The sequence below is a fragment of the Elephantulus edwardii genome, unplaced genomic scaffold (assembly GCF_000299155.1).
Source record: "Elephantulus edwardii isolate Elephantulus edwardi_28Jun2011 unplaced genomic scaffold, EleEdw1.0 scaffold00003, whole genome shotgun sequence".
NCBI classification, from domain to species: domain Eukaryota; kingdom Metazoa; phylum Chordata; class Mammalia; order Macroscelidea; family Macroscelididae; genus Elephantulus; species Elephantulus edwardii.
Window position 1 is genome coordinate 10,645,188 of NW_006399753.1, and position 26,452 is coordinate 10,671,639.

Genomic DNA, 26,452 nt, shown 5'->3' on the forward strand with positions numbered 1-26,452 from the left:
CCATGACCATGTAGACCACCAACATGACACTGCAACACGGAACCACAGACTTGTGGAGCCAGCAGCCACCACTCCATCAGATGCCCCAACAATGCCCCAGTAATTAAACCAAGAGAGCTTTTCTTCAAAATGTGGTAGAAAGCAAGGGCAGGGCCAGGGGTCCGGGTCAGTCTAAGCCTTTCTGAGCATTTTCACCACCCATGACGTGGGGAATAGAGGGCAGGGTGGCATGGGAGGAACCTGTGTGCAAAAATACAAGCCCTCGGCCACAGTTACCCTCTCTTCCAACTTACTTTTGCTGCCCCATCTGATGACAGTTACTAGGGTAGCTGAGTAAACAAACCTTTCATTCTAACTTGTCACCTGACTGGTAGCCAGCATATTCCTCTCAAGTTCTCGTAATGCCTAAGGCAGAAACCAGACTGGCATCCTGAGAACATCAGACACAGACAACATCTTCCGGGACAGGCAGACAGTGGCCCCTGAGCTGGTCACTGGGCACACAGTTCGTGCCCCCTTCTACTGAGAGACACCCTCTGCAGAGCAACAGCATGGCATCAGTCATAACGAGGCTCATAATCCTTTCTCACTGGGAGAAGGAAACCATCTACAATGCCGTGTGCTGGTTTACATGCTGCACTTGTCTGAACTCAGTCCCGGAGAAGGGCAGTGACTGACCCAGGAGCACACAGCCCAGTGGTCACTCCTCACTCTGAGACTCAGAGCACGCTAGCCGCGGGAGTGCCTTCCAGAGCGCCTTTCACACAGGGCACATTTCAGTCATCCACCAGCCGTCGTGCATTTATTTTTATATTTGGTTCTTCCTAAGTGCTTTCAGAAAACAGTCTGGAGATAACCCCGCGTGGGGCTTGTCAGAGCTAAGGAGTGGCCCACGCCATTGTCCATAGGAATAAATGATGTTATAGTCTATGTGTTTTGATCTACAGACAACTCAGGGCCTGTTCCCACATCTTGCAATTGGTTCTATGTGTCTTGTCTGAACTTAATGACGCTGCAGTTGAACTTCGGCCCTGAACAAAGGAGTGTTCTCAATGAACTCTGGAGCTGTAGCCAGAATCACAGCTGACCAGTGTGACAGGCTGCTCTGTTGGCATCTACCATTTATGGCGAGGACAGGCGGCTCATGTCCCTGCTGGATGGGCATCTCAGGCTGCATTGTGGGTCTTCCCTAAATGGGTATCTGACATCTAGCATGTCCTTTACGTCCTGAGTCCCCTTTCTCTCATGTGTAAATGGAGCTTTCTGGTTTTGCCTCCCCTGCTAACCTCCACATAATTGTTTTATCCGTCAGCATCCTCCAGAGAACAGAACCAGTGGGAGGGAAGTCCATGGCATGGAGCCCTAGGCTCCAGGTCTGTAGGCATTGAAGTAGGTAACTGCTCCTTGTCACCTTCTCAGTTTTGACCTGTAGTGACCTTGTAGGGATGAATAGACAGCCCCATGGGATTTCTGACTCTAGAACTCTTTATAGGAGTAGACAGCCACATCTTTCTCGCACCAAGTGGCTGGTACATTTGCACCACTTTTGATCAGCAACATAGTGCTTCAAACACTGTACTACCAAAAAGAAAGATGGATGGATTGGTAGGTAGGTAAGTAGATAGAGATCAAATGTATAGATTGATGCTTTGTTTTTAATACATTTGTACATTTTATCATATATATATGTGTGTATATAATATACATATATGGATGTGTGTGTAGTATATGTAAGTACTTATGAAACAGACTTATTTTAAGGAGTTCGTCCCTAAATCTATAAGGTGGTCTGTGTTGTTGCTGTTGTATGGTGTCGAGTCGGAACTGACTAGAGCTCACCCTCCAGTGAGTTTTCGGAAGGAGGAAATTGCCCATCTTTCTCCCATGGAACTGCTGGTGGATTTGAACTGCCTGCCTTTGGGTGGGCAGTGTCACTCCTTACCACCAGGCCACCAGAGCTCCCTTATTGTAGGTGTGGAGACCAGAAACTTTGGCTGAAACTGTAACCTGAAGGAGAAAGGCAGGCAGTCCCCTCCCTTGAAGACTCTCAGCCCTCGAAGCCTGATAGAAGGTCACTGTGAGTTGGAATGGACTGGGCGACAGTGGAATTTGTTTGGTTTCCTATTTTCACTTTGTAAATGGGGAAGAAGAGCTCTGGCGACCTGTGGGTAAGGAATTGTGCTGCCGTCCCAAAGGCAGGTGGTTTGAATCCACCTCCTCAGAAGAAAGGTGGGAAATCCTCTCCTTTATCATTTGTCGTTGATGTGTTCCCTCAAGTCAGGGCCAGCTAGTTTTCAGAGGCTGCAAATCACATAGGAAGAGCTCACCCATCTTTCTGCTGCAGGGCACCTGGTGGGTTCAAACCACTTGCCTTTGAGTTGACGTGGCAACTCCTTCCCACTGCACCACCAGAGATCCCTCCTGTGTGATTTACAGCCTCTGAAAACACACTAGATGATCAGCTGTGCGTCTGCTCCTTCTTGACAACAAATAACAACAACACATGAGAAAAGTGAGGTCTAAAGAGTATATGTAACTTACCCAGCGAATATGTGTAGTAAGTGACCAAGGCAGGATTTGACCCTGGGCCTGCCGACCACATCCTCACTGACCACTGGCCCTGACAAGGTCCCTCCTCTCCCTCTTACCCCGCCTCCTCTGCTTTACTCACAGGCATCAGTCACGGCTCCGTGGTGGCTGGCGTTATCGGCGCCAAGAAACCCCAGTACGACATTTGGGGCAAAACGGTGAACCTGGCCAGCCGGATGGACAGCACAGGGGTCAGCGGCAGAATCCAAGTCCCCGAGGAGACCTATCTCATCCTGAAGGACCAGGGCTTTGCCTTCGACTACCGGGGGGAGATCTATGTGAAGGGCATCAGCGAGCAGGAGGGGAAGATCAAAACGTACTTTCTCCTGGGAAGAGAGCAGCCCAACCCGCTGACCCTGCCCCCGAGGAGGCTGCCCGGCCAGTACTCGCTGGCCGCCGTGGTCCTGGGGCTGGTGCAGTCCCTCAACCGACAGAGGCAGAAGCAGCTGCTGGCCGAGACCACCACCACGGGCATCATGAAGGCCCATTACAACCGGCGGACTTTGCTGACCCCCGGCGGGCCCGAGCCGGGTGCCCAGGCCGAAGGCCCCGACAAAGCCGACTTGCCATAAAAGCGTTTTCTTTGTGTTCCTTTTTTTTGTATTTCTTTTATATATAAAATAAATATACTAATAAAAAGGTTTAATTTTTTTTAGAACGAGGATGGTTTTCTTAGTCTCTGGATGGTTGTCTTGGGACAAAGACATGAATGTTGTGGTTCACTCCAATTAAAACACATGTGCTGCTCACCCCTGGTTTTCTCTGGTGGCTCAGTGATAAGGAGTTGCACTGCCAATGCAAAGTCCAGAAGTTCAAATCCACCAGCAGCTCCTCAGGTGAAAGATGGGCATTCACCTCCCACACTGTTTACAGCCTCTGAAAATCTGCTTTAGGGTCAGCTGTGCGTCAGTCCCAGCTCCACCACAGTGAAGGGGTAAGTGAGTGACCAGCGGGGACGTTTACAAGTGAGTATGACAGAGTCGGGGAGAGAGACCCTATACTGATGGATGGGTGATCAATAAAAAATGCCATTCATAGAGCGCTTGTCAAGTGCCAGAGCCTCTGTGCAGCCCTTTCCATGCCAACCCCATGCGCTGCTCTCAACACTGGCTCCACTCATGTGATCACGTGACTAGTTGTTAGTAAGCACCTACCGTTTTCATGCTTGGGAAGGTGGAGGGTCAGCAGCGGATGGGAAGCCCCTCAGAGAGATGGACTGATGTGGTCACTGGAGCCCTGGGCTTGTGCAGAGCAGGCACTGAGATGGTGCAGAACCAGGCAGGGAACTGAGGCAGAGCCAACAATAACAACAACACCAACTCCCTTGACTCCAGGGCCCTGGCAAAGGGCTTGCCCTCATAGTCAACATTCGGTGTGTGAGAGGACAGATAATAAGTGTATAAACCAGTGTATAAATTGTATGCTTTCAGACCGGTAAAGATGCCGTAAGACAACAGGGACAAAATGGTTTGAATTTGAGGACAGGAAGGCTGAGATAATGGGAGTCACCAGCTAAGGTGTCTATGAGGAAGTAATATATATATAAATTTTTATATATTACTGTCAAATCAAATATGACTGGTACAGGAGGAGACACTGTCCCTCATTCTACAGTAGAGCATCTGGTGGATTTGAACTGTTCACCTCTGGGATTGCAGTGCAGCGTCTTGCCACTAGGCCACCAGAGCTCACCAAGGAAGTATCTTTAAAGATGAGACCTAAACAGTGAGAGTGAGGTAACCCCAAGGGACCAGGGGAAGAGTGATCCCTGCAGAGGCAGCAGCACCTGCAAAAGGCCCTGAGGTGGCATCCACCTGGCATGTTGGAGGCTTCATGAAATTGAGGGGGCAAATGATGCAGAAGAATCTCCCAACAGGTCGCCAAGAACCCCACCCTATGGGCATCAGGCCTGTGCTCCAGCCTCCTCAGCCTTTATCCCGCCCCCCAAACTAAGTGCCTGCCTCCAGAAGAGTCTGTTTCATTCATCATTTCATGATTCACTGGCGTGAATTCCTGTTCCAGTAAGAGCAGCGAAGGAAAAGTCTTATTGGCATTAGGACTGTTTTCTGTTTACCTGCTCTGTGATCTGTCCAGTTCACTTACTAAGAGGATTTCAAATGCCAAGTGGTTTCTAAGAACCTGGTCCAGCTCAGAAAGAAGTCATCACAGCATTCTGGCCAGGCATTCCAGCCTCTCTGCTTGTGACATTTTGCCTCCCAGGACCCCAGGAGCTGCTGTTGGCCCAGCTTTGAAATACCCAGTGCAAACTCCGAGGTCACAGTGCGCAGAGAAAAAGCAGCTCAGAGCAGGGACTTATATGTGTTTTTTTTCCTCTGTTCTTGACCTTAACTCAAGGTCAGGAGCACTGGGCACTCTTCCAGGTGCAAGGTGGCCTGGCCATCCACCTGCATGGCTAATGGACAGTCACCCAGGAGACAAGGACAGCCTTCATGGAGAGCAGACAAGGGTGTCTGTCTGCAGCTTTCACCCAAGGCCTGAGGTTAATGTGCTTCTGTCTCTCTGTTCACTGTGCCATGAAGTCAGTGGGTCACGTTACAGGTCAGAAGTGTCTCACTTACCCCAGCTGGGAAGCTCTTCTCCTTCCAAAACATCTGGAGTTCTGGCATCGAGTCATTTCTGACTCCAGAGATCCTGTGAGCCTCAGACCAAGCTCTGTCTGCCCCCCCTGCCATCCTCGCCATGACAGCTTTGAGCCCAGGCCACACACACATCCCGCTGAGGGTTGGACTGGTCCCTCCTGTCATACACCCTGAGTGGGTGAGAAAAAGGTCTCATCAGCCTCGCTTCTAAGGAGTATCCTGTATGCACTCCTCCAAGATCGATTTGTCCATGCTTTTGGCAGTTCATGGGGTAGTCAATATTCTTCATGAGAACAGCAGTCAAAGGCATCAATATGAGTGTGAAATCAGTAAGAATTCAAAGCTGTCGCATGCAGCTGGTCTCAGGTAAAAGGAAATACAATGTTATCTTCTGCATTGTACAGAGGAGGAAACCAAGTCATAGGATAGCTTACCTAACATCCCCCTGTCAGGAAGCCCAGTGGTCCAGCCCCAGAGCCCTGCTGTTAAGCACCACTGTATACACTTGTGATGAGTGACTGATACTCATTAAATGTCTGTTAAGAACCTGAGCAGACCCTTTCCTGAGGGCTGTAGGCTGTGGAGGGAACAAGTGAAATCTGAAACAGCCGTCACTGGGACAGCCCCGGGCCACCTTTTCATGGTCTCAAACTGCTTCATCCACACGTCGGGGGGATGGGGAGGCAGCAGTGAACTATTAGAATAAAGGATCTGCTGTGATTTAAGATCCTGAGTTTCAGACTTGAGAAAGATGTCAGAAGATAAAAAAATATTCCAAGGATGTATGAAGTAAAACTCACTAATCAGACATGTTAATAATAATTTTGTAGCAAAACATGAATATTCACATTTCGTTTTATAACAGAAGTCTTTCTAAATAGATTCTGTTTCAGGCTGTGTCTGGCCCCTAAATCAATTCTAAAGCACATTGCACGAAGTGTTAGAGCTTTCTGCATTTTGGAATTAGGGACATGGCAACGTCACCTCGCACACTTCATCAGGTTGCCATGAGGATAGCAGGTGTCTTAGTTATGTAGGACTTCTAGAACAGAAATAGCGTAAGTGATGGCTTTAACATGGAAATGTATTCTCTCACGATCTTGGAGGCTGGAAGGCCAAGTTCAGCTCCTGTCCTTGCTCTGTGTGGACTCACAGCTTGGAAGGAAGCCCTGTCTAGCATCTCTTGGCCTGGCATGTCTTGTTAAGATTGTTGTTGTTAGACGCTGTTAAGTCAATTAGAACTTGTAGTGACCTTTGAACAAGAGACCTGAACGTCACCCTACCCTGTGCCATCCTCGTCGTCTCTGTCCTGTTCATGCCCGTTGCTTCAGTCACTGCGTCAATCCATCTCGTCGAGGGTCTTGCTTTCTTTCCCTGACCCTCTGCCTTTCCCAGAATGATGTGGTTTTTCCAAGGACTATTATTACTTGTCAAGTCAACTACAACTCAGAGCAACCTCATGAAGAATAGACAGAAAGCTTGACCCATCCTGTATCGTCCTCATGCCCTCTGCCATGTGCCAGCCCATTGTTGCAATCCCTGTGTTGATCCATCCTAAGAGTCTTTCTCTCCTTCACTGAAACCTCTGCCTTTTGAAGTATGTTATCTCTTTCCAAGGACAAGCCCCTCCTAATAAATTGCCCAAAGTATGTGAGACCCAATTTCACCCTCCTTGCCTCTAAGGAGGACCCCGTTAACATTTCTCCCAAGGCAGATTTATTTGTTCTTTTGGCAGTCCATGGCATAGTCAACACTCTCCGCCAACACCACGATTCAAGGGCATCGATTCTTCTTCAGTCTTCCTTATTCATTGGTTACCTATACATGTGCACGCAGCTATCAAAACACCATGACTTGGGCCAAGTATAGTTTTCAAAGTAATATCCTTGCTCTTTACAATTGTACAGAGCTCCTGGACAGCGTACTTGCCCAGTGCAAATTGTTTACTCTTTTACATCTCAGATAATATGGACTCGAGGTGTAGCCTAATGCTGTGGACGGCACTCCACCTAAGTAACATCGCTGCCAATCCTCCTTCCTCATTCCCTCCCGCCTTCCCTCACTAACACTAACAGAGGCGACGGTTTACCACAGGACAATGACACCAGGTCGTAACTGCATAAGACTGAGAATCATGGCCTCACCGAGTTGGCACATATTCCAACGAGACACAATTCAAACAGTGACTAAAGGTACCAGTGTGTTTAAAGCCTTTCCAGGTTCCTTCCTATGCGGTGTGAGGGACACACTCCACAAACACTTGCTGTTGTTACTAGAACACCCAGAGATCTTGGTAGAAAAAGTAAACGTTTATAATTTGTCTTTGCCTTTAGGGTTTTTGGGTGTGTATTTGTGGGTGTGTGTTTTTTTGCCCCCCAAACATTCTTCTAAGTGGTGTAGCACTGGTCTGTGCATTGCTGTACAGAGGTAACTCGTGGTTGCTGTGATGCTGAACACTGAGACACTGATGTGTCAAATGTGAGAATGGTTACCCATGGTGGACAGTGTTTGGTGGAGCTCCCGGATAAAAACAAGCTTGGAAGCAGGAGTGGCATCCACTTCTAAAATGGCTTGCCTCTGGAAACCCTATGAACATGGAGAAATGACCAAAGATATACAAGTGTTCAGGTCTTTCATTCATAGGGTCGCTGTGAGTCACCTATGACTCAACAGCACTTAACAACAACAACAACAGATAGTAATGACAAATGTTTATAAAGTTCCATCCCCAAAGAGATTGACCATCCTCCTTGAAAGGACAGAAGGAGAAAAGGCTTCACTTGTAGGTTCTTTTGCAATATTTTCCTTTATGAGTATATATAATTTTAATCTTGTGAACTGATAATTGTGTTCTGATGGCCTAGTGGTAAGAAACGGTGCTGCAATTCCAAAGGCATGTGGTTCAAATCCACCAGCTACTCTGCAATAAAAGGATGGACAACCTTCTCCAGTGCGATTAACTGCCTCTGAAAAACCACCAGAGTGTCGGTTCCAACTCAACAGTACACAAACAAGCAACAAGTAACAGCAACAACAAAATTATAATTAAGAGACGATAAATTATGTAGACAAGTCCAGTGGCTCCGGGTTTAGCACTCTGGTGGGTTTGCTTCACTGGGTGCTGCATGTTCCCTAAGTCACAAGGGTCCCCTGCCCCTTGCAGGTACAGCCCTGGGGGGGGGGGGGACGGGGGAGAGGCTGGACCACCCAGGAAGGGGACAGAACAGCTTGCAGTGGCGCTCCCCCTTGTGGGCAGAGAGAGAATTTCCTCAAGGTGTCTGCAGAGCTGCTGGCCTGGATTATGGAGTTCTGGGGAATAATAAATAATCCATGGAGAAATAAACTGCCAACCAAAGGCTGTGCCCCTCGGATAGTTTGAATCCTTCACCAGCAGCAACTTGGAGAAAGATGAGCAATCCTCTCCCATGTGAGAGCCTTGGAATCCCACAGGAAGATTAGCTAGAGGTCAGTTCAGACTATGACAGTGAGAGTTTGACCCAGATAGAAGGCCACCCTGCCCTTTTGATGCAGTAAGGGAAGAGGGTGCTAAAAACACATTTCCATCTCTGACAGCCTCAGGCCAACCAGAATTTCCAGGTGAATGCTGCTGTCTCATTAGCCGCAGCTCCAAACAACTGGACCCAATGTTATATTGAGGCCTCGCCAGGGAGCAGGCTGCCCTTCAGGGTAACGCCCTGTGACTGAGTGAGTTATTGATCACACATCAGCCGCTGTTCCAGCGCCGTCCAGCCCTCTCCCGCCCCGGGGAGGTGCTACCACTGGTCAGGCGGACAGCGGGAGTGATGGGGCTCCAGGTGCCCACCTTACCTCTAACGGACCTAGACCTTGACTCAGGAAGTGTCTTCTCTGGAAAAAAATCATCTCAAAGACCGGCTTTTCAGACGATGGCCCCTGCTCTGATGTTACCATAACTCTCGTGCAATGAGAATGGACAGTTTTGATGCCTTACAGCGCTTGCAAAGGCCATTTACAAAATTATTTTGGATATGCTCCAACTCTGAAAGGTCATACTTTTCTTTTACAGGGCTCGGGAGTGCATGCAGGGATGCCTGGTGGTGCAGTGGTAAAAGTGCTCAGCTGCTAACTGGAAGGTCAGTGATTTGAACCCACCAGCCTCAGGAGGAAGATGTCGTAGCTGGCACTGAAAAGACTCATAGCCTTGGAACCCCTGTGGGGAAGTTGTATTTTGTCCTCGGGGTTACTAAGAGTCAGAATGGACTTGTAAGCACTGAGCTTGGTTTCAGGTTGGAGGCTCATGAAAATGAATAAACCTATGTCTTCAAGAGGATTTTAGTGTTAAAGCTCATATGTGGTCCCCAGTTTACATGTCAGGGAAAGGTGCAAAGAGCAGGAGCGGTCTGGCCAGGGTTCAGCAGCCAGAAAGGAGCCCTGCTAGTATATTGAACTGCTAGTCAAATTAGAAAGAAAAGTGAAAGAGGAGGAAGAGGAAGAAGTAGTAGTCAGCAACCCTCCTCATCCAAGGACCCTTTCAGCTCTGCCTGAACGTGCTGTGTGCCCTTTGCTCAGTGTGAAGTCAGCCAGGGCAGACACTGTTGTTGTCAGGTGCTGCAGAGCTGGCTGTGACTCACAGCGACACCCCGGACAACAGACGGAAACCCTCTCATCTGTACCAGCCTCGTGTGCCCACCACTGTTGAGGGTCATCCTCTTTCGCACGCACCCTTCACTCTATCCTTTCTGATCACATTTTCAAAGTAGATGAGAGTGTTTCACCATCCTCACGTCTTCAGAATATTCTAGCTGCACTTCCAAGACAGACGTCCTTGTTCTTTATGTAGTCCATGGTATACTCAATGTGCTTTAACAATGTTATAATGTAAAGGCATCAATTCCTTTAACGGGACAACTTGGAGGAGGCTAGGAAGGAGCTTTGTACCTGACGTCCTGTGGTAACAGTGGAGAAACACTCATATACAACCCCAGGCTTCCTTAGTCCTGACTCCCAATAATGGGTGCTTCTTTTCATCCACTCTCACCTGTCCTGAGTAAGAACCAAAGGGCAGCCCACCACCCTGTCAGCAGCCCCTTGGCCCCTTCCATTCTCTCCCCAGTCAGAAACTTCTGGAGCACAGTGGGGATGAGAAAGGAGATGATATTTGTCCAAGACCGGCTGTTTGCCAAACTCTGCGCCAGGTCCTTTGCGTAACTATCATTCCAAGGAAACACCAGGAAGGGGTGGAATATGAGCTCCATTGTGTGAACTTGGACATGAAATCTCCAATTGTTCAATCCACCAGGGAGGCGTGAAGCTAGAACTTGGATCTAGACCTGTGCCTGGAGCCCACATCTCTGGAGAGCGGGACGGGGCCGGGGGAGTGGATAAGGGGGCTCACCCTGAAGACCCCGTGGATTTGGTCCTCGAGGCTCACCCGACCGCCATGACTCACTGCTGTCCACAGAAGTGCCTGCACCTGCCTCTGCGGAATAATGCCTTTTCCTCCACTTTCAAAATCTTCTAACACAGGCCTGTGTGGAGAAGACCAGCCAGAGCTGCGTGGGGTTCAAGGAAGAGCAGTTCCTGGCATCTCCATGATTTCAGAGGAGACCTGGGGAGAGGGCGAGATGACTTCCAGCAGCCCCGTGCCCGGGCTGGCCTCCCACCACCTGCATCGCCACCACGCTAACCTCCACATCTTCACTGCGCTTGGAGAAGAAAGAGTTCGTTGTCTGTGACTCACCATCAGCTAAATGAGACCGGATTGCACATGGACGGTTTACAATACAATGCTCTGCACTCTTCTTGAGCAGATGTCATGGTCAAGTTGATGGGGTAACAGTCAGACCTGATGTTTTCAAGACCAAGGACCCAGGAGCCCCCAATTCCATCCTTTCAAGCTTTGCTTCCCCTCAAGGAAATCAAGGGGAATCCATGTCCTACTTAAGAGCTGAGCCAGGAGCCTTTGACCCCTGTCAGCCCTGGACCTCCATCCAGGGCTCAGGTGAGTTGTCAAGAGCATTTTGAATGGTCAGTTCAAGTGGAGTCTACTTCTGTTTCTCTCTGCAGTGAAACCTTGGAAGCAGCAGAGTGCTGAAAAGAAAGAAATAGCCAAGGGTCAAGTTACAGAGGGGCAGTTCTGACTCAGTTTCCCGAATGTGCACAGAGAGGAAGAGAACATGGAAGAAGAAAGCAGGGACTTGATTATGAAGGAGGTGACACTTAGGTGGCCCTGGTTGTGTCCTACACTCCTTTACTGCAGGCTGGTTTTCCCTTTCGCTGGGTGGACTCTCCTTAGGAGCTGATGGCGTTAGCCCTCTGCCCTACCCAGGGGCCCTGTGGTAACTTTGCCAACAGGTAAACCTTAGAGAGTGAATATTCTGACTGCTGGTGTAGCAGCCCCTCTTCTGTTCCAAAGGGAATGTGGGAGGGACAGACATGTGCTTCTCCACACACTGCAGACTGTCATCAGCCGGAGGGCAAATGGATGCAAAATCTTGAAAGGGGATGTCCAGGGCAGGAGCAGCAGGAACCACTCCCCCAGCCTGAGCCTTTGAGGTCCTGTGTCCAGACCCACTCTTCTACAGCTGAGCAAAAACGGACCCCCTTGGGAGAAAATTTCCAAAATGGCCCCAGGGATCTGTTCACCTTGACTTTTCTTCAGCTGTTGATTTCCTTTGTTTCTTGAAGATCCCACAGCCTGGAGCCCTCCACCCACCATCTCTCCCTGCCCCCACCCCGCTCCCTTTCTTCCTGGCTTTCTATTGGTAATTTATTTTCTCCATGGTTTCCCCACAGGCTGGGCCCAAAGACCAGCATGGGGATGCTTGGCGCGTCTCCAAATCCTGCATAGTAAATGTCATTAGCTGCAAACAAGAGGGGGTCTGGATGTGCCACTCAAAGCTGACGCAAAGCTAAACCTGGGATGGGAAGGAGGAGAAGGACCTAGAGAAACAGGGAGGCCTGGGGCAAAGGTGTGGGGGTCGGGGGGGATCATTTGCCTTTTTCCAGAAGTCAGTGCCTGGGAGCCCCTTGCTATAGGACCCCCGATGAGAGGGAGAGAGGAGGGGGGATCAGAGAAGGGAGTCCACCAATCACAGGCAGCTCAGATGGAGGGGATGCCAGTGGGAGGACTGGAACCATCTTTGCAGACCAAAATGGCAGGTAATAGGCTTGAGGTGAGATTAGAAGCACAGGGAAAGAAACCAAGAAGAGAGAGGGATAGAAGTCAGAAGGATCTCGCTGGACTGGGAGCCACCTGGGTCCAGAAGAAAGGCGGCCTCCACCTGCCAGGCACTCCAGAGCCTGGAAAATTGCTGAGTCCTGGGCTCCTCCCCGACTGAGCTTCCCACCCGTGTGGTTGTTGTTGTTACGTGCCATCAACTCACCTGTGATATCTGTCCTATCTTTAGCCAATCTTATTTCCAAGAGACCTAATCCCATTTCTCCAGTCACTGAGTCACTCCACCTTATCTTGGGTGTGAGCGCAAACTGCTGTCCTGTACGTGAGTCACCAAGTGTGTTAAGGACCTTTACCCAGAGCTGGTCTTAGCAGCTTCTTGTCTAACTCACTCCTTCCAACACCTCTGATCACTCTGGGGTCAAGGGCCTGAAGGGATGTTGCTGAGGAAGAGCAGCCTGGTTCTTATTCTTACTGATCTTGTAGCATCTCCGGGAAGCAGGACAAAAACCAAACCAGTAACGCTTGGAACAAATGCGTGGTCAGTGCAGCAGAGGAAATGCTTTGGAGGTCACAGACATGAAGTAAAAGAACTGATTCACCACTCCTTCCTTCCTTCCTTCCTTCCTTCCTCAACATCCTACCTCCTGGGAACTCACAGGATGCAGGACCAGCCTGCCTGAAATATTCGAGTTAGGAGAAGCACACAACACATCTTATCAAGTCAGGAAATAGAGACATAAAACCATTAATGTTAAATTAATTTCTTAATTTTTTTTCTTTTTGAAAACAAAGCTTTTCAATTCTTTCACTATCTTAGGTGTTGCTCACAATCTTTTAAGACCTCAGATGTTACTCACAGAACACTGTCTTGATGAATGGTTGTTGTTATGTTATGCTGTGTTACGTTATGTTGTTATGTTATGTTGTTATGTGCCTGTGACTCATAGCCCCCCTATGTAAAACAGCTCTGAAATCTGCCCTGTCCTGAGACAGTCTCACTGAACAGACACACCTAACCTCCTTGCTCCAGTTACTGTATCAATCCATCTCATCTGGGGTCTTCCTCTCCTCTGTTTTCCCTCCACCTTTCTGAACATGATGTCCTTCTCTAATGAGCAGTCCCTTCTAGCCATGTGCCCAAAATATGTGGGGCGGAGCTTCAAAATCCTAGCCTTCAAGGGGAAACTCAGTTTCACTCTCTCCAAGACAGACCTGTTTGTTTTCTTGGCAGTCCATGGTACGTTCAAGATTCTTCTCCAGCACCACAACTCAGAGGCATCAATTCTTCTTCTATCATCCTCAGCCATTGTCCAGTTCTCTAATGCATAGCAGGTACTTACAAAGACCATGGCTTAGATCAGATACACCTTAGTCTCTAGACTGATACTGTTGCTTCTCAGTACTCTGGAGAGGCCCCTAAGAGCAGATTTATGCCAAATAACCATTGATATCCTCTAAGTCTACATTCCTTTGTCTTTGAACTAAGAGATGTCCTCTCACAAAGTGGTACTGTTTGAGAGAAGAGCGGGCCTTTTAGATAACAGCCCAGCACTTTCTGGACCAGGAAAAGGGACGGTCCCTTTAAATGGCACTGGCAGAATCGGCTAACTCTAGAAAAATTAATCAGAATCCATACTTCATGCCATACACAAAATGACTCCAAATCAAACAAAGACTTAAATAGAAAAATCTAAAACCACAAAGAAAACCCCAAACTTGTTACTGTACAATCCATTCCAGCTCATGTCACCCGTGTGTCAGAACTGCTATAACTTGGGGTCACTGGGTTCAAACCATTAACCTGTAGGTCAGTCGTGGAGTGCAAGGTTTAATACCCCTCAAGGACCTCCCCCACACCCTGGCTGCTTTCTCCTGCAGAGAACAGTGGACCTTTTGGTTAATAGTCGAGCACTTACCCCCTGTACCACCAGGGCCTTTCCAATGTCTTTAAAAAAGAAAAAAGCCCCAATGCGAGCCAATCAATTCCGACACATGGCCCCCCACCATCAGCTGTCCAAAGCTATAAATATTTACAGTGGTTATAGGATTTGAACCGTCGACCTCTCAGCCCCAGAAGTAGTGCACTAGCCACTAATGCATTCCAGGGCTTTTTTGGTGCTCAACTGCTAATCCTCCTCATAGTGCTTCATCAGTGCGCCACCTGGTGCTGTCCTTTCAGAGAGGGATGGCACATCCTGTGAGGATGTCTCTGGCTTGATCTGAAGGGATCTGTCTGCATCAATGGCCTGCTAGCCTCTGTACCTCTCAGCCCCAGTGCCTGGCCTGCTCCTGTCCTGTTCAGCTCTCCGCGCTGTGGCTACAGGCTACTCTTCAGGGAACTACTTTCCTTTGCTACCATCTAGTGGTCTTCTCTGGGAACACGCACTGGAAGCCCGGGATTTTAAAATGGGCAGTAGAATTAACTAGGATTGAATTAGAATACAAAAACAAGTCCATACCCAACCTCATTAACTTAATATTGGGTTGGAGGAAAAAAACAACAACAACAACAACAAAACCCTTGCCACTCTCTCTTCTAATTCACTCTCAAGGCAAAAATTGGCCAACCTGACTTGTTTTGGGCATTAACACTGGACATGGGACAGAACAGAGCAAAGTCTCTGGCCTCGTGAGTCTTACAGTTTAGCTGGCTGGCCCTTTGACAGAGGCTGGGAGGCCTTGGAAAAAGGTATCATACTTGGAAGGGTGGAGAGTCAGTGCAGAAGACGGATTGACACATTGACTAAGGTAACGGGATAGGTGTGTCAGAGACAGATTGACTCAGGATAGAGCAGGGTTGTGAGCTGTTGCTCATAGGGTCCCTGTGAGTCACAGATGACTTGACAGCACGTAATAACTACAATAACATAAAGGGATTTGTTTGTTTGATTGTTTTAACACTGATGTCAGAAGCAACCCAGAGAGCATCTCAGCATATCCCTTTTATTATTGTTGCCCTTGTTTTGACTTGAGGGAAAATTTACAAAATGGATTGTTTTTTCCAGTCAATCTTCATGCACATTTTGTTCCATACTATTGATTGCAATACACACAGTACCTGATCATCCCTTTATTACGTATCATCTCTCCACCTTAGTGTTTATGAACTATAACTTAGGATAATAATTAGACTGAAAGAGATCTATATTTATTTCCATTCCAAAAAGAGATGATCCTATAGAATGTCAAAATTATCAAATATCATGAATATCACTTGCAAGTAAATCTTGCTGAAGTCTATTTTTTAACGGCTAGAAACTTGTCAGAAATTAAAACTGGATTCAGAAGGAGTCATGCATGAGGGATATCACTGTTAATGTCAGATGGGTCATGACTGAAAGTAAAGAATAAAAGAAAAATGTCTATTTGTGTTTTGTTGACTATGCAAAGGCATTTGACTGTGTGAACTATAACAAACTATGGTTCACCAGTTTGGAGGCTCCTGTGTGAAGCAGTTGGATTTTGGAGAGTAGGTTCTCTTGTTTTAGTTAAAAGTTGAGTATAAATGTAAACTGGTTGGTTTTTATTTCATCCACAATCCTGCGTGAGCGAATTGGATTTACTAGATTTAGCTAAAAATCAACTGTGGACTGGAAGCCTCTTGTTTAAGTCAGTCAGGATCTGGTAGGCGGACTTTTGTATTTAAAAGTCAATTGGGCCTCGGGGCCTGCACACTCCCCCACCCCCCTTGCTTGGAAGGAGGAGTGGTTTCCACTTCCTAAGCAACATGCCTTTGGAAATTCTATGAACATTAGAGAAACGTTCGTTAGAGAACAGGGTTTAAATCTTTTGTTCATAGGCCTGCTATGAGTTCAGCTCAACTCCACGACACTTAACAACAAAAAGAACGTGGTTATCCTTGAGAGGAAAACAAATCTCAGACTCATACTAATCCTCCATTTGGTTTCTGAGGCTGCAAATGTTTACAGGAGAAAGCCTATGTTTCTCCTGCAGAGCAGCTGTGGGTTTGAACCACTAACCTTCAGGTTAACAGGAGCACAACCTTTAGGTTATGTCATCAAATGTTTACAGGAGAAAGCCTATGTTTCTCCTGCAGAGCAGCTGTGGGTTTGAACCACTAACCTTCAGGTTAACAGGAGCACAACCTTTAGGTTATGTCATCAAATGTTTACAGGAGAAAGCCTATGTTTCTCCTGCAGAGCAGCTGTGGGTTTGAACCACTAACCTTCAGGTTAACAGGAGCACAACCTTTAGGTTATGTCATCAAATGTTTACAGGAGAAAGCCTATGTTTCTCCTGCAGAGCAGCTGTGGGTTTGAACCACTAACCTTCAGGTTAACAGGAGCACAACCTTTAGGTTATGTCATCAAATTTCAAGTATTCAAATTGTTTCAGCTGGTTGTTGTTGTTGTTGTTAGATGCCACTGAGTCTATTATGACCCAAATCAATCCTGTGAACAACAGATCCGAACTTTGTCCTGTCTTGTGCCATCCTCATACTTCCTAACACACTAGAGCCCATTGCTGCAGTCACTGTGCCAATCCACCTGGTTGAGGGTCTTCTCTCTCACCAATCCTCTGTCTTTCCAAGTACGATGGCCCTTTCCAAGGATTAGCCTCTCCTAATGCCTCATCATCCCTGCATCCAAGGAACACTCTGGCTACAGTTTCTCCCAGACATATTTGTTTCCTCTTTTGATAGTCCATGGGGTATTTAACACTCCACGGCATCATTTCTCCTCAGTATTGTGGTTTCAGCGTGACCAATGTTATGTCCTTCTCTTTGGTTTTCTAAATCCAGGTTTTTGCACATTTTATTATGTCACTTTGCTTCATTTTCTCAAGCATCCTTTGAATCTTTGTGTTCAACTCCATTACTTCATAATTCCTTCCATTCACTTTAGCTTCTCTACTTTCAAAAGCAAGATTCAGAGCCTCTTCTGATATTCATTTTTGTCTTTTGTCTTCTTAATGACTTTTTGCTTTCTTTGTGCATGACAAGCTTAAATACACCATCAAAACTAAAAACCTTCAACTCATTGCTGTCAAGTCAGAACTGACCCTCTGTCGAGTTCCCAAAGCTGTAAATCTCAAGAGGAGATTGCTTGTCCTTCCCCCTTGGAACCACCAATTCAAACCAGTAGAGAGGGTCAGACTTTGGGTTAGTAGCACAACGAGCTACAGACTACACCACCAGAGCTCCCTGAGTCCTCTACGGTTGTTTAAAATGTGTGTGTTGTGTGTCATAACCTTTGGCCTTTTAGCAGTACTCAGGGAAAGAGTTAGGGAGGAAGCTGTGGGGTCTTGTGTGACTTCAAGGAGAAAGTGATGCCTCTACAGTCAGCCGCATGAAAAACTTCATCAAAGGAAGCAATGGAGAAGATGTGAAGGCTTTGTTGGTGTTGTTGTTATTGGTAGGTGCCATTAAGTCGAGTATGACTCACAGCAAACCTGTGAACAACAGATGTGAGCCCTGTGCTGTCCTGTGCCGTCCTCATCATCTCTGACACACGTGAGCCCAGTGCTGCACTCACTGAGTCAATCCATCTCCTTGTGGATCTTCCTCCCTTTCGCTCACCCTCCACTCCTTGCCACTAGCTCATCAAAGTTCCAAAGACTCAACTTTGATCGTCTGCTCTTATTATTCTAAGCCAACACCCCCCAAACTTATTTCCATTAAGTTCATTCCAACAAAATGACCCTACACGGCAGAGGAGAACTTTGCCATAAGGTGTCCAAGGCCGTCATCCTCTGGGTAGTGCAATGTCTCAACGTTTCTGTGATGAAACCATTGGGGAAGTTTGAGCTGCTAGCCTTTTGGTTAGTGGACAAGCGCACAACAACTGAGCCACCAGCAATCCTGCTATTGCTCTATTGTTAATTGTTTTGTACCATAGTTAGAACCAACGACCCATAGCTGACCTCTTGCAGATTTTCAGAGGCAGTTAATCTCATGGGAGGTGATGACCCATCTGTGTCCATCACATAGAGAAAAAAGTAGCTAAGTTCCTATGCTTCAGACATTAACTTTGTTTCTAGGCCCCCTGCTCCAGGGATGTGTTGTACTGGTGCTGCAGAAAGTAAACAACAAAAGGAGGCAAAGGTCCTAGCTTTGAAGCCTGGTCTGCTTGCTAATTCACACATTGGAGCCACATCCAATCTCTGGATTTCAGTTTTTGTAACTGCAAAACAGGAATGCTGACCGGGAAGATCTCTTCTAACCCTAACATCCCCTGATTCTATAGGATGGATTAAGAACAACAGTCCAACAGGAGTGCTGAGTCTATTAAAACAAAACAGAGATGAGTTTGAGGTCACGGAAATGAAGAAAACAGAGACCGTGGTTCTATAAAAATGACAGGAGACATTCTTTCTTTCTCTTAACTCTCAAGTGCAAAATGGTTTCAATGTGAGTGACGAAGTACTGACCTGGCTTTATATATTCTGAACACAAACAGTCTTCAACCCATGAAGAGAAACAAGAACAGCTAAAAGTTGGCCCAACAAGTACATCGCTGGAGGCTCTGGTCGACTCACCCAAGTCTCTGATTCAACCTTCAGGTCACAGTCCTTTCCTCATTAAACTTCCTTGTATCAGCACATCAAACATACTCAAAACTAAGCAGAGTTATCAAAGAAATCCCTTCTCGATGGATTCATGTCATCTGAACATTATGTACTCTGAGTTAAGAAACCGTAAATCCCAAAATACTGAACTTCATTCTAGAACCATCAATCTCCTTCATAAAGGCTGTCTTCTCTCCCATTTTCCCAGTCACACCCCAACTCCAGCCCTCAGTGGGTCTCCTGGACCATTAAGTGGAAATCTGACCCACACCCAGGTTGCTGAACGAGAAGGCTGTGGTTTCCACAGAAATAGGAAGGATTATTTAAAACTATCACCCAGACAATTGCATAATGGTCCACAAATAAGCCTGGTTGTAGCGTGTTACTTCTTATTTGTAATTAGCAGGGACTGGGGGCTTTTTTTTTTTTTACAAACGGAAATTCTGTGTCGACCCTGCATCAAGTAGATCTATCAGTTCCAGTTTTCCAACAGAATGTGCTCCCCTCAGGTCTCTGGATCTCATGTTGGTAATTTGGGCAGTATTTCAAACTTTTCCTCAATACTATTGTACAAATGACAGACTACAGATAGTGCAAGCATGATTTTTATATGTACTGGGAAACAAAATATTTCTAATGACTTGCTTTATTGCACATTCACTGTATTGCATTTTGCACTGGAACTAAACCCACAGTAACTCCTAAGGTATGCATGTCTTGGATCATCTTAAAAGAGAAACTTATTAAAAACCATGAAAGGCAGATTCGACGACTTATACATCCTTTCGTATGAGTACCGCCTCAGTGGGAGCTCTGGTGGCCGGTGGTAAGAAGTTGTGCTGCAATCCCAAAGGCACGTGGCTGGAATACACCCAATGTTCATTTATCAATAGGTATTTTTTTGTGCAATGTGACCAAACAATGCAAGTGGGAGGTTTTGCCTGGTGAGCAACTAAACCAACGTGTTGCTCAGAAAAACAAACAAAACCTAGTGTCTTTATATCCACGCCTAGTAACCCTGTGTTTCTGTTGTTATTCTGTGCTGTTGAGTTAAAATCGACCCATAGCTGATTTTCCAGCAGGTTCTGAGAGACAGTAATCGTATGGCAGGAAATTGCCCATCTTTCTCCCATGGAGCAGCTGGTGGATTCAAACCATGTGCTTTCAGGTGGGCAGCGCAGCTCTTTACCACTAGGCCAACAGAGTCTCCCTATAGCTGGATTAAAAACTAAGGCATGTGCAGTTTATAGAGATACTATACTGGGAAGTATTCCCAATCTCCAACAGACACGGTAAGTCCTTCCTAGAAAATGTTCAAGGCAGTCTTTATAACATACAAAAGATATACTTACTGCCCGCATTCAATGCTGCTATCGCTATCAAAGCCCAAAGGTCATCAGGGTATCAGAGTTGTCACCAATAGTATCAGTTACTTGTTCTCTCACCTGGAGCTGTGAACATGAACCCTGAAGAGGGGAGATGAGGAGGGCTCCACAGATACTGATCTTTCTAGAAGATAAGAACTGAAATTGCCCTATAGAAACATTAGCATGGAGAGAAAGTTTCCTCTCATAATAGCATCATTCATCTTAAACTCTAGATTTGAGAAAGTCAATTATCTCTCTTTTACATGGACAGATAAAAACTCAAGTAGATGAATGTTGTTGTTTAGTACCATTGAGTCACTTGTGACTCATAGCAACCCTATGTACAACAGCTCTGAATTCTACTCAATCCGGTGCCAACCTTATTGTCTCTGACACACCCATTCTCATTACCCCAGTCACTGAGTCAATCCTTCTCATTGAGGGTCTTCCTTTCTGGTGCTGTCCCTCCACTCTCTCAAGAACTGATCCCTCCTGGTAACATGCCCAAATTATGTCAGACAGAGCTTCAGAATCGTTGTCTCCAAGGAGCATCGTGGTTTCACCCTCTCCAGCACAAACCTGCTTGTTCTTTTATATATATTCCATACTCTTCTCCAGCACCACAGCTCAAAGCATCAATTCTCCGTCTGTCATCCTTAGTCACTGCCAAGCTTTCTGATGCATACCAAGTCATTGTGAAGACCATATCTGGGATCAGGTGCACCTTAGCCTCTAGTCTGACATGGTTGCACTTCAGTACTTTGCCTTTTGATTTCAGTAATTTGTCTTTTGATTTCCTGGCTGTTAGTACCAAGAGTGTTGACTGTGGAGCCAAGCAAATGGAAGCTGTTAACAACCTCAATCTCTTCATCATCTATCATGATGCTGCCAAGCATTCCAGTCATGAGAATCTTTGTTTTCTTGATGTTGATCTTCAACCCATATCGAAGGCTGCAATCCTTGACCTTCTGCAGCAAATACCTCTGAGAAGAATGGGAATCCCAGAACACTTGATTGTGCTTATGCAAAACCTATACTTGGACCAGGAAGTAGTTATTAGAATAGAGCAAAGGAACACTGCATGGTTCAAAATCAGGAAAGGTGTATGCCAGGGACGCATCCTATCTCCATACCTTTTCAATCTATATGCAGAACAGATCATCGAGGACATTGGGCTGTACAAAGAGGAAAGTGGCATCAGGTTGGAGGAAGACTCATTAACAACCTGTGTTATGCTGATGACACAATCTTGCTGGCACAAACTGAGGAGGACCTGTGACATTTGCTGCAGAAGGTCAAGGACTGCAACTTTCAACAGGGATAGAAGATCAACATCAAGAAAGAAAAGGAGATGAACAAGATCATCTTAAAGAAGCATAATACACATTATATTTCTAAACAATTTTAGATGAAGTCTCTTTATATTCAGCCTCAGCTGCTAAGGCCTCTGTGGATTCAATTCGAGTCTAGAAATAGTTTTCAAGATGCTATTTTGTACCCAGAGTTGAGCTGTGTACTTCCTTAGGCAAATATGTCTTAAATGCAATCATAGCAAAATGAAAATAGGGCGGAAGAGGGGTAGAAATACAAAACACATAAAAAGTTTAAATGATGACACACAAGGTCTGTAATGTGAATAACCAAAAAGCAAAGAAAGTAGAATGAGTCAGACTTTGTCAGAAAAAGTTAACAAGGAAATTGAGTCTTGAGATGGTTTTTCAACATTATGAGGTAGGTGGTCATTGTATGATGTTCCCATTAAACATGAGTGTTCAATCCTTAAGGGACTAATTTTTCCACTTTGAAGATAAAAGAATTAAAGTAAGAAAACCTAAATAAAATGGCTGCTAAAGATTGTATAGTAATGGCTAAGCCCAAGTTCAAATGCAAATTTCCAGCCTCTGTTGTTATGTGCCATCAAGTCAACTGTGACACATAGTGTTCCTATTCACAATAGTTGTGAACCCTGACCTATCCTGAGCCAGTCTCACTGTCTCTGACCCCCATGACCCCAGTTAGTGTGTTAATTCATCTCATCCAGGGTCTCCCTCTCCTGAGTTGTCCCTTTACCTTCCACCTTGATGGCCTTCTTCAAGGACGGATCCCTTGAAGATCCCTCCTGACAACATGTCCTATGTATGTGAGACAGAGCTTCAAAATTCTTGCATCCAAAGAACAACTTGATTTCACACTCTGCAGAACAGACCTGCTTGCTCTCTTGGTAGTCTACAGTGTGTTCAATACTCTTCTCCAGCATCATAACTCAAATGCATCAGTTCTTCTTCTATTATCCTTAGTCATTGTCCAACTTTTTGATGCATAGCAAGAAATTGCAAAGACCATGACCTGAATCAAGCACACCTTAGTCTCCAGACTGCCATCATTGTTCTTCAGGACTCTAGAGAGATACCTGACATTTTTTTATTTCCTGACTGCTGATGCCAAGAGTATTGATTATGGAGTCAAGCAAGGTGTAACTGTTAACCTCAATCTCTTCTCTTCTCCATCTATCACGGTGCTGTTAATTGACCCAGTGGTGAGAATCTTTGTTTTCTTGATGTTGAGCTTCAATCAATATTGGAGAATGCAGTCAAAATCCAGCTAACTTTTGTTAAGAAGCTGAAGTCAGAGGCCCTAGGCAGGTGGAAAGAAAGAAAAGGGTAAAGGGACTATTTCCCCCTTGAACATTGTCATAAAGATCAAACGATGTTGAGGAAAAGAGTACCAACCTCTGGTGCTCAGAGGCCACTCTGGCCACTGTGTGGAGAATGTCTGAGGGGGCAAGTAGAGCAGGAGAGGAGGGCACGAGAGGGCCATGACCATTGTCTAGGGGAGCAGGAATTCATGCTCGTTAATCGTCCTTAGTCATCTCATGTTGTCCTTCTTTCATATCGTTATTGTTAGTTGTCAAGTGGTCCCAGCTCGCTGTGACACTGCATGCAGACTAGAGCTGCTCCACAGGGTTTTCAAGGCTGTGGCCTTTCAGAGGCCAACCCCCAGGCCTGCCCCCAAAGCCCCCCTGTGTCCAGACAGACTGACAGCCTTTCAGCTTGTGGTGGAATGTTTACCTGTTCGTGCACGTGGGACAGCCATCAAACCCACAGGGGCTCAGCCATTTCGAAACAAGATGCTCCAAAGAAAAACCTCACCACCCTTCTGATTTAGCTATTTCTTTTAATATCAAAACTCCTCACTCATTTCAACGCCTGAATGGTGACTAATAAAATAAACAACTCCCCCCACAAACACCCTAAATTAAGAATTTAACATTCCGTTTATAGAGCCCTTTACCTGAAATAATTAACACCAGATGCAGAATAATGGCAATGATTAGCAATTTTCTCCAGTAAGGATCGTTTTTAGGAGCAAGGCAGATTGCTTCTTACCCCACCACCTCCATCCACCCCCTCCCAGCTGTTTCCTCAAGCTGGGTTCCCATTCACCTGACTGACAGCCCTGTTTATGGGCATGGAGCATCTTGGTGAGGAAAAGGATAAAAATCAAAAAGCCAAATGTCCAGAACTATAGCTGAATTAAAATTAGTAGTAGTAGTACCTTAATGGTGATCCTTTGTCCCAAACTTAGTATGTGTCAGACACTACGTTAAGAATGTGTTGTTAAAGGAGATTTGTACACCAATGTTCATAGCAACGTTATTCACCATTGCAAGACTGTGGAAGTAGTCCAAACGTCCAACACAATCACATGGATTGAGAAATTATGGTACATTCACACGATGGAATACTATGCAGCACACAGGAGCAATGATTTTGAAAATCACTATCTAACTTGGGAGAGACTGGAGAGCAGTATCCTGAGTGAATGAACTCATTCCTATAAAGATAAATGCTGTGTAAGACCATTATTGTAGAAATAGAAAGATAACTAGTAAAGCATGTATAAGGAACCAAGCAGGGGAGGGTGGGAGCAGAGGGGTGAGGATGGGCAGAGGGGTAACACAATTTGATGGGTAGAGGAGGGGTGGGTAAAGGAAATGGAAAAGATCTGGTGTGAAAACTGTTTTCAAACTTTGTAAGCAAACCAGTATAAAATAAAAATTTTCTTTAAAAAAAATATATTGCTCTTGTATACCATTGAATCAGAACTGACTCATAGCTGACCGTCCAGTCAGTTTCCAGAGGAAGATTAATCACACAGGAGGAAATTGCCCTTTTTTCTCTTTCAGAGCAGCTGGTGGATTTAATCAGTGTGCCTTTGGGATGGCAGCGCAGATCCTTACAGCTAGGCCACCAAAGCTCCCTATGTTAAGAATATATTGGGTGATGTACTTGATGCATGTGAAATTATCTACTTGTGAATAAATAATCATAGATACGGTATGTAGATTTTTTTAAAAAGAATATAGTACATGTTATAAAGCAATTATATTTCTCTTGAATCCAGAACTATAACTATTATTCTTCAGAATCACACTCAAGCCTTACCAGATGTCCCCAGCTCACCAAAACTCTACAAGTCACACATACCAAAACTGATCTGTGGCTGCTTAATGTTTCAAAAAAGTCAGCCTTCAGCTTATTCGGATATCATCTTACTTCCCCATCCATTTTCCAGCCCTGAGTTTGAATCTTTGGATCCCTTCCTGATCCACCGTCCCAACTTACTGACTGCTTAAATGATTTTCTTAAGCTCCCCTGCAGCCTACAGACTTGAAGGAGCATTTCTATGTTGAAGGCTAACCCACTTATAAAAGCTTCCTAGAAAGATCGTTGTCTTCGTTCTTCTGTGCTGCAGTAACAGAAATAGCTTAAGTGGGTGGTTTTAAAAAACAGAAGTTTATTTTCTCATAGTTTAGGTGGCTGAAAGTCCAAGTTGAGGGTACTGACTCTGAGGGGAAGCCTTTTTCTCTCTGTTGACTCTGGTAGAATGGCCTTGTCTTTTTCCAGCTTCTGTTTCTTTGTCCCTTTGAAGACCTTACACGGTGTGGCGTCTACCTCCCCCCATCCGTGCTGGCTTGGTTGGTCACTCAGGTCTGCTCCTTCATGTCTCACAAAAGACTGACTAAACACCGTCCCTACTCTACTACCACCTCATTCACCTAACAGAGAAAACCCATCTCCAAACGGGATCATGTCACAGGCATAGTGGGAGTTACAACACACATGTCCAGGAAAACAATTCAATCCATAACAACAAGCTTAGATGGGTCAAATTTAGCTCCAACGTGGCACTGCCTTTCCAGCCTGGTCCTAGAAAGGAAGAGAAGCATAGGAAATTCTCCCAGGGATCTAGGAAAACATTAGGAGACTCTTAGAATCTAGAGAAGACTATAGGAGAAGGTTTCAGTAAATGAATCAAAATTCCAGTAAACTATTCGTCATTTCTCCAACTTCCCTTCATATCATGTCTACAGTAGACTGAAGCATGGCAGAGACCTTTAGGATGACGCAGGACAGTGCAAGATTTTGATTTGCTGCTTCTAAGGTCACTAGGAGTCTTAGACAACTTGACAGCATCTAACAAAAACCTTCCTCCCTCCAGTTTTCTTAATCAGCCTCAGCCACAAACTTGTAGATGCATCAACTACTGTCAAGTCAGAGCTGAGCCTCCAGCAGGTTTTCAAAGGCTGTGAATCACATGGGGAAGGTTACCTTTGATCAGGTCTCCAGGTCCACCAGAGAGGGACCACTTTTGGGTTAACAGCTCAGCTCTCTAAGAGCTGTGTCTGTAAAGATCCATGATGTACAAACAGCTGCCACAGTTTTTACCTCCTCCCTGAAAAGCAGGCAGCTCAAATCCACCAGCTTCTCCGAGGAAGAAAGATGAGTGATCTCCTCCTGTGGGGTTTACAGCCTTTGAAAATCTGCTGGAGGGTCAGTTATGAGTAGACTCAGACTTGAGGACAATAAGTTTGTGTGTATTCATGCATTTCTCAATGTGGTTTTGCAAGCCCTGCCATCAAGACAGGGAATCTATTTCTCACCCCTTTATCTATGCCTAGTAGCATAGTGTGTTCTATGTTGGATTGCAAACCTAAAGGTTGGCAGTTCAAATCCGTCAGTTGCTCTAAAGGGAGAAAGATGAGGCTGTCTTCTAGTAAAGATTCACAGACCTGGAGACCTGACCGAGGACTGCCCTGAGTCAGAATCCACTCGATAACAGTGGGGTGGGGGATGGGACTGGTGACACTGGTGGCCCTGTGACTTGCTTAAGCTAGAAGAAAGTGCTGGTAGCGATGTGTGTCAATT

General features: G+C 45.9%; 1 protein-coding gene across 2 annotated transcripts in view; it reads left to right on the forward strand.

Moving 5' to 3' along the window:
• The window catches only part of ADCY8 (adenylate cyclase 8 (brain)), a 225,251-nt gene extending 222,003 nt beyond the window's left edge, over positions 1 to 3,248 (forward strand). The window contains exon 18 of one of the 2 annotated variants that reach the window (XM_006879284.1): positions 2,674 to 3,248. In XM_006879284.1, the coding sequence (XP_006879346.1) occupies positions 2,674 to 3,161 (488 nt within the window). In that variant the 3' untranslated portion in view covers positions 3,162 to 3,248. The remainder of the gene's footprint in view (positions 1 to 2,673) is intronic. The other variant, XM_006879285.1, reaches the window with a different exon arrangement.
• Positions 3,249 to 26,452: the final 23,204 nt, after the last annotated feature.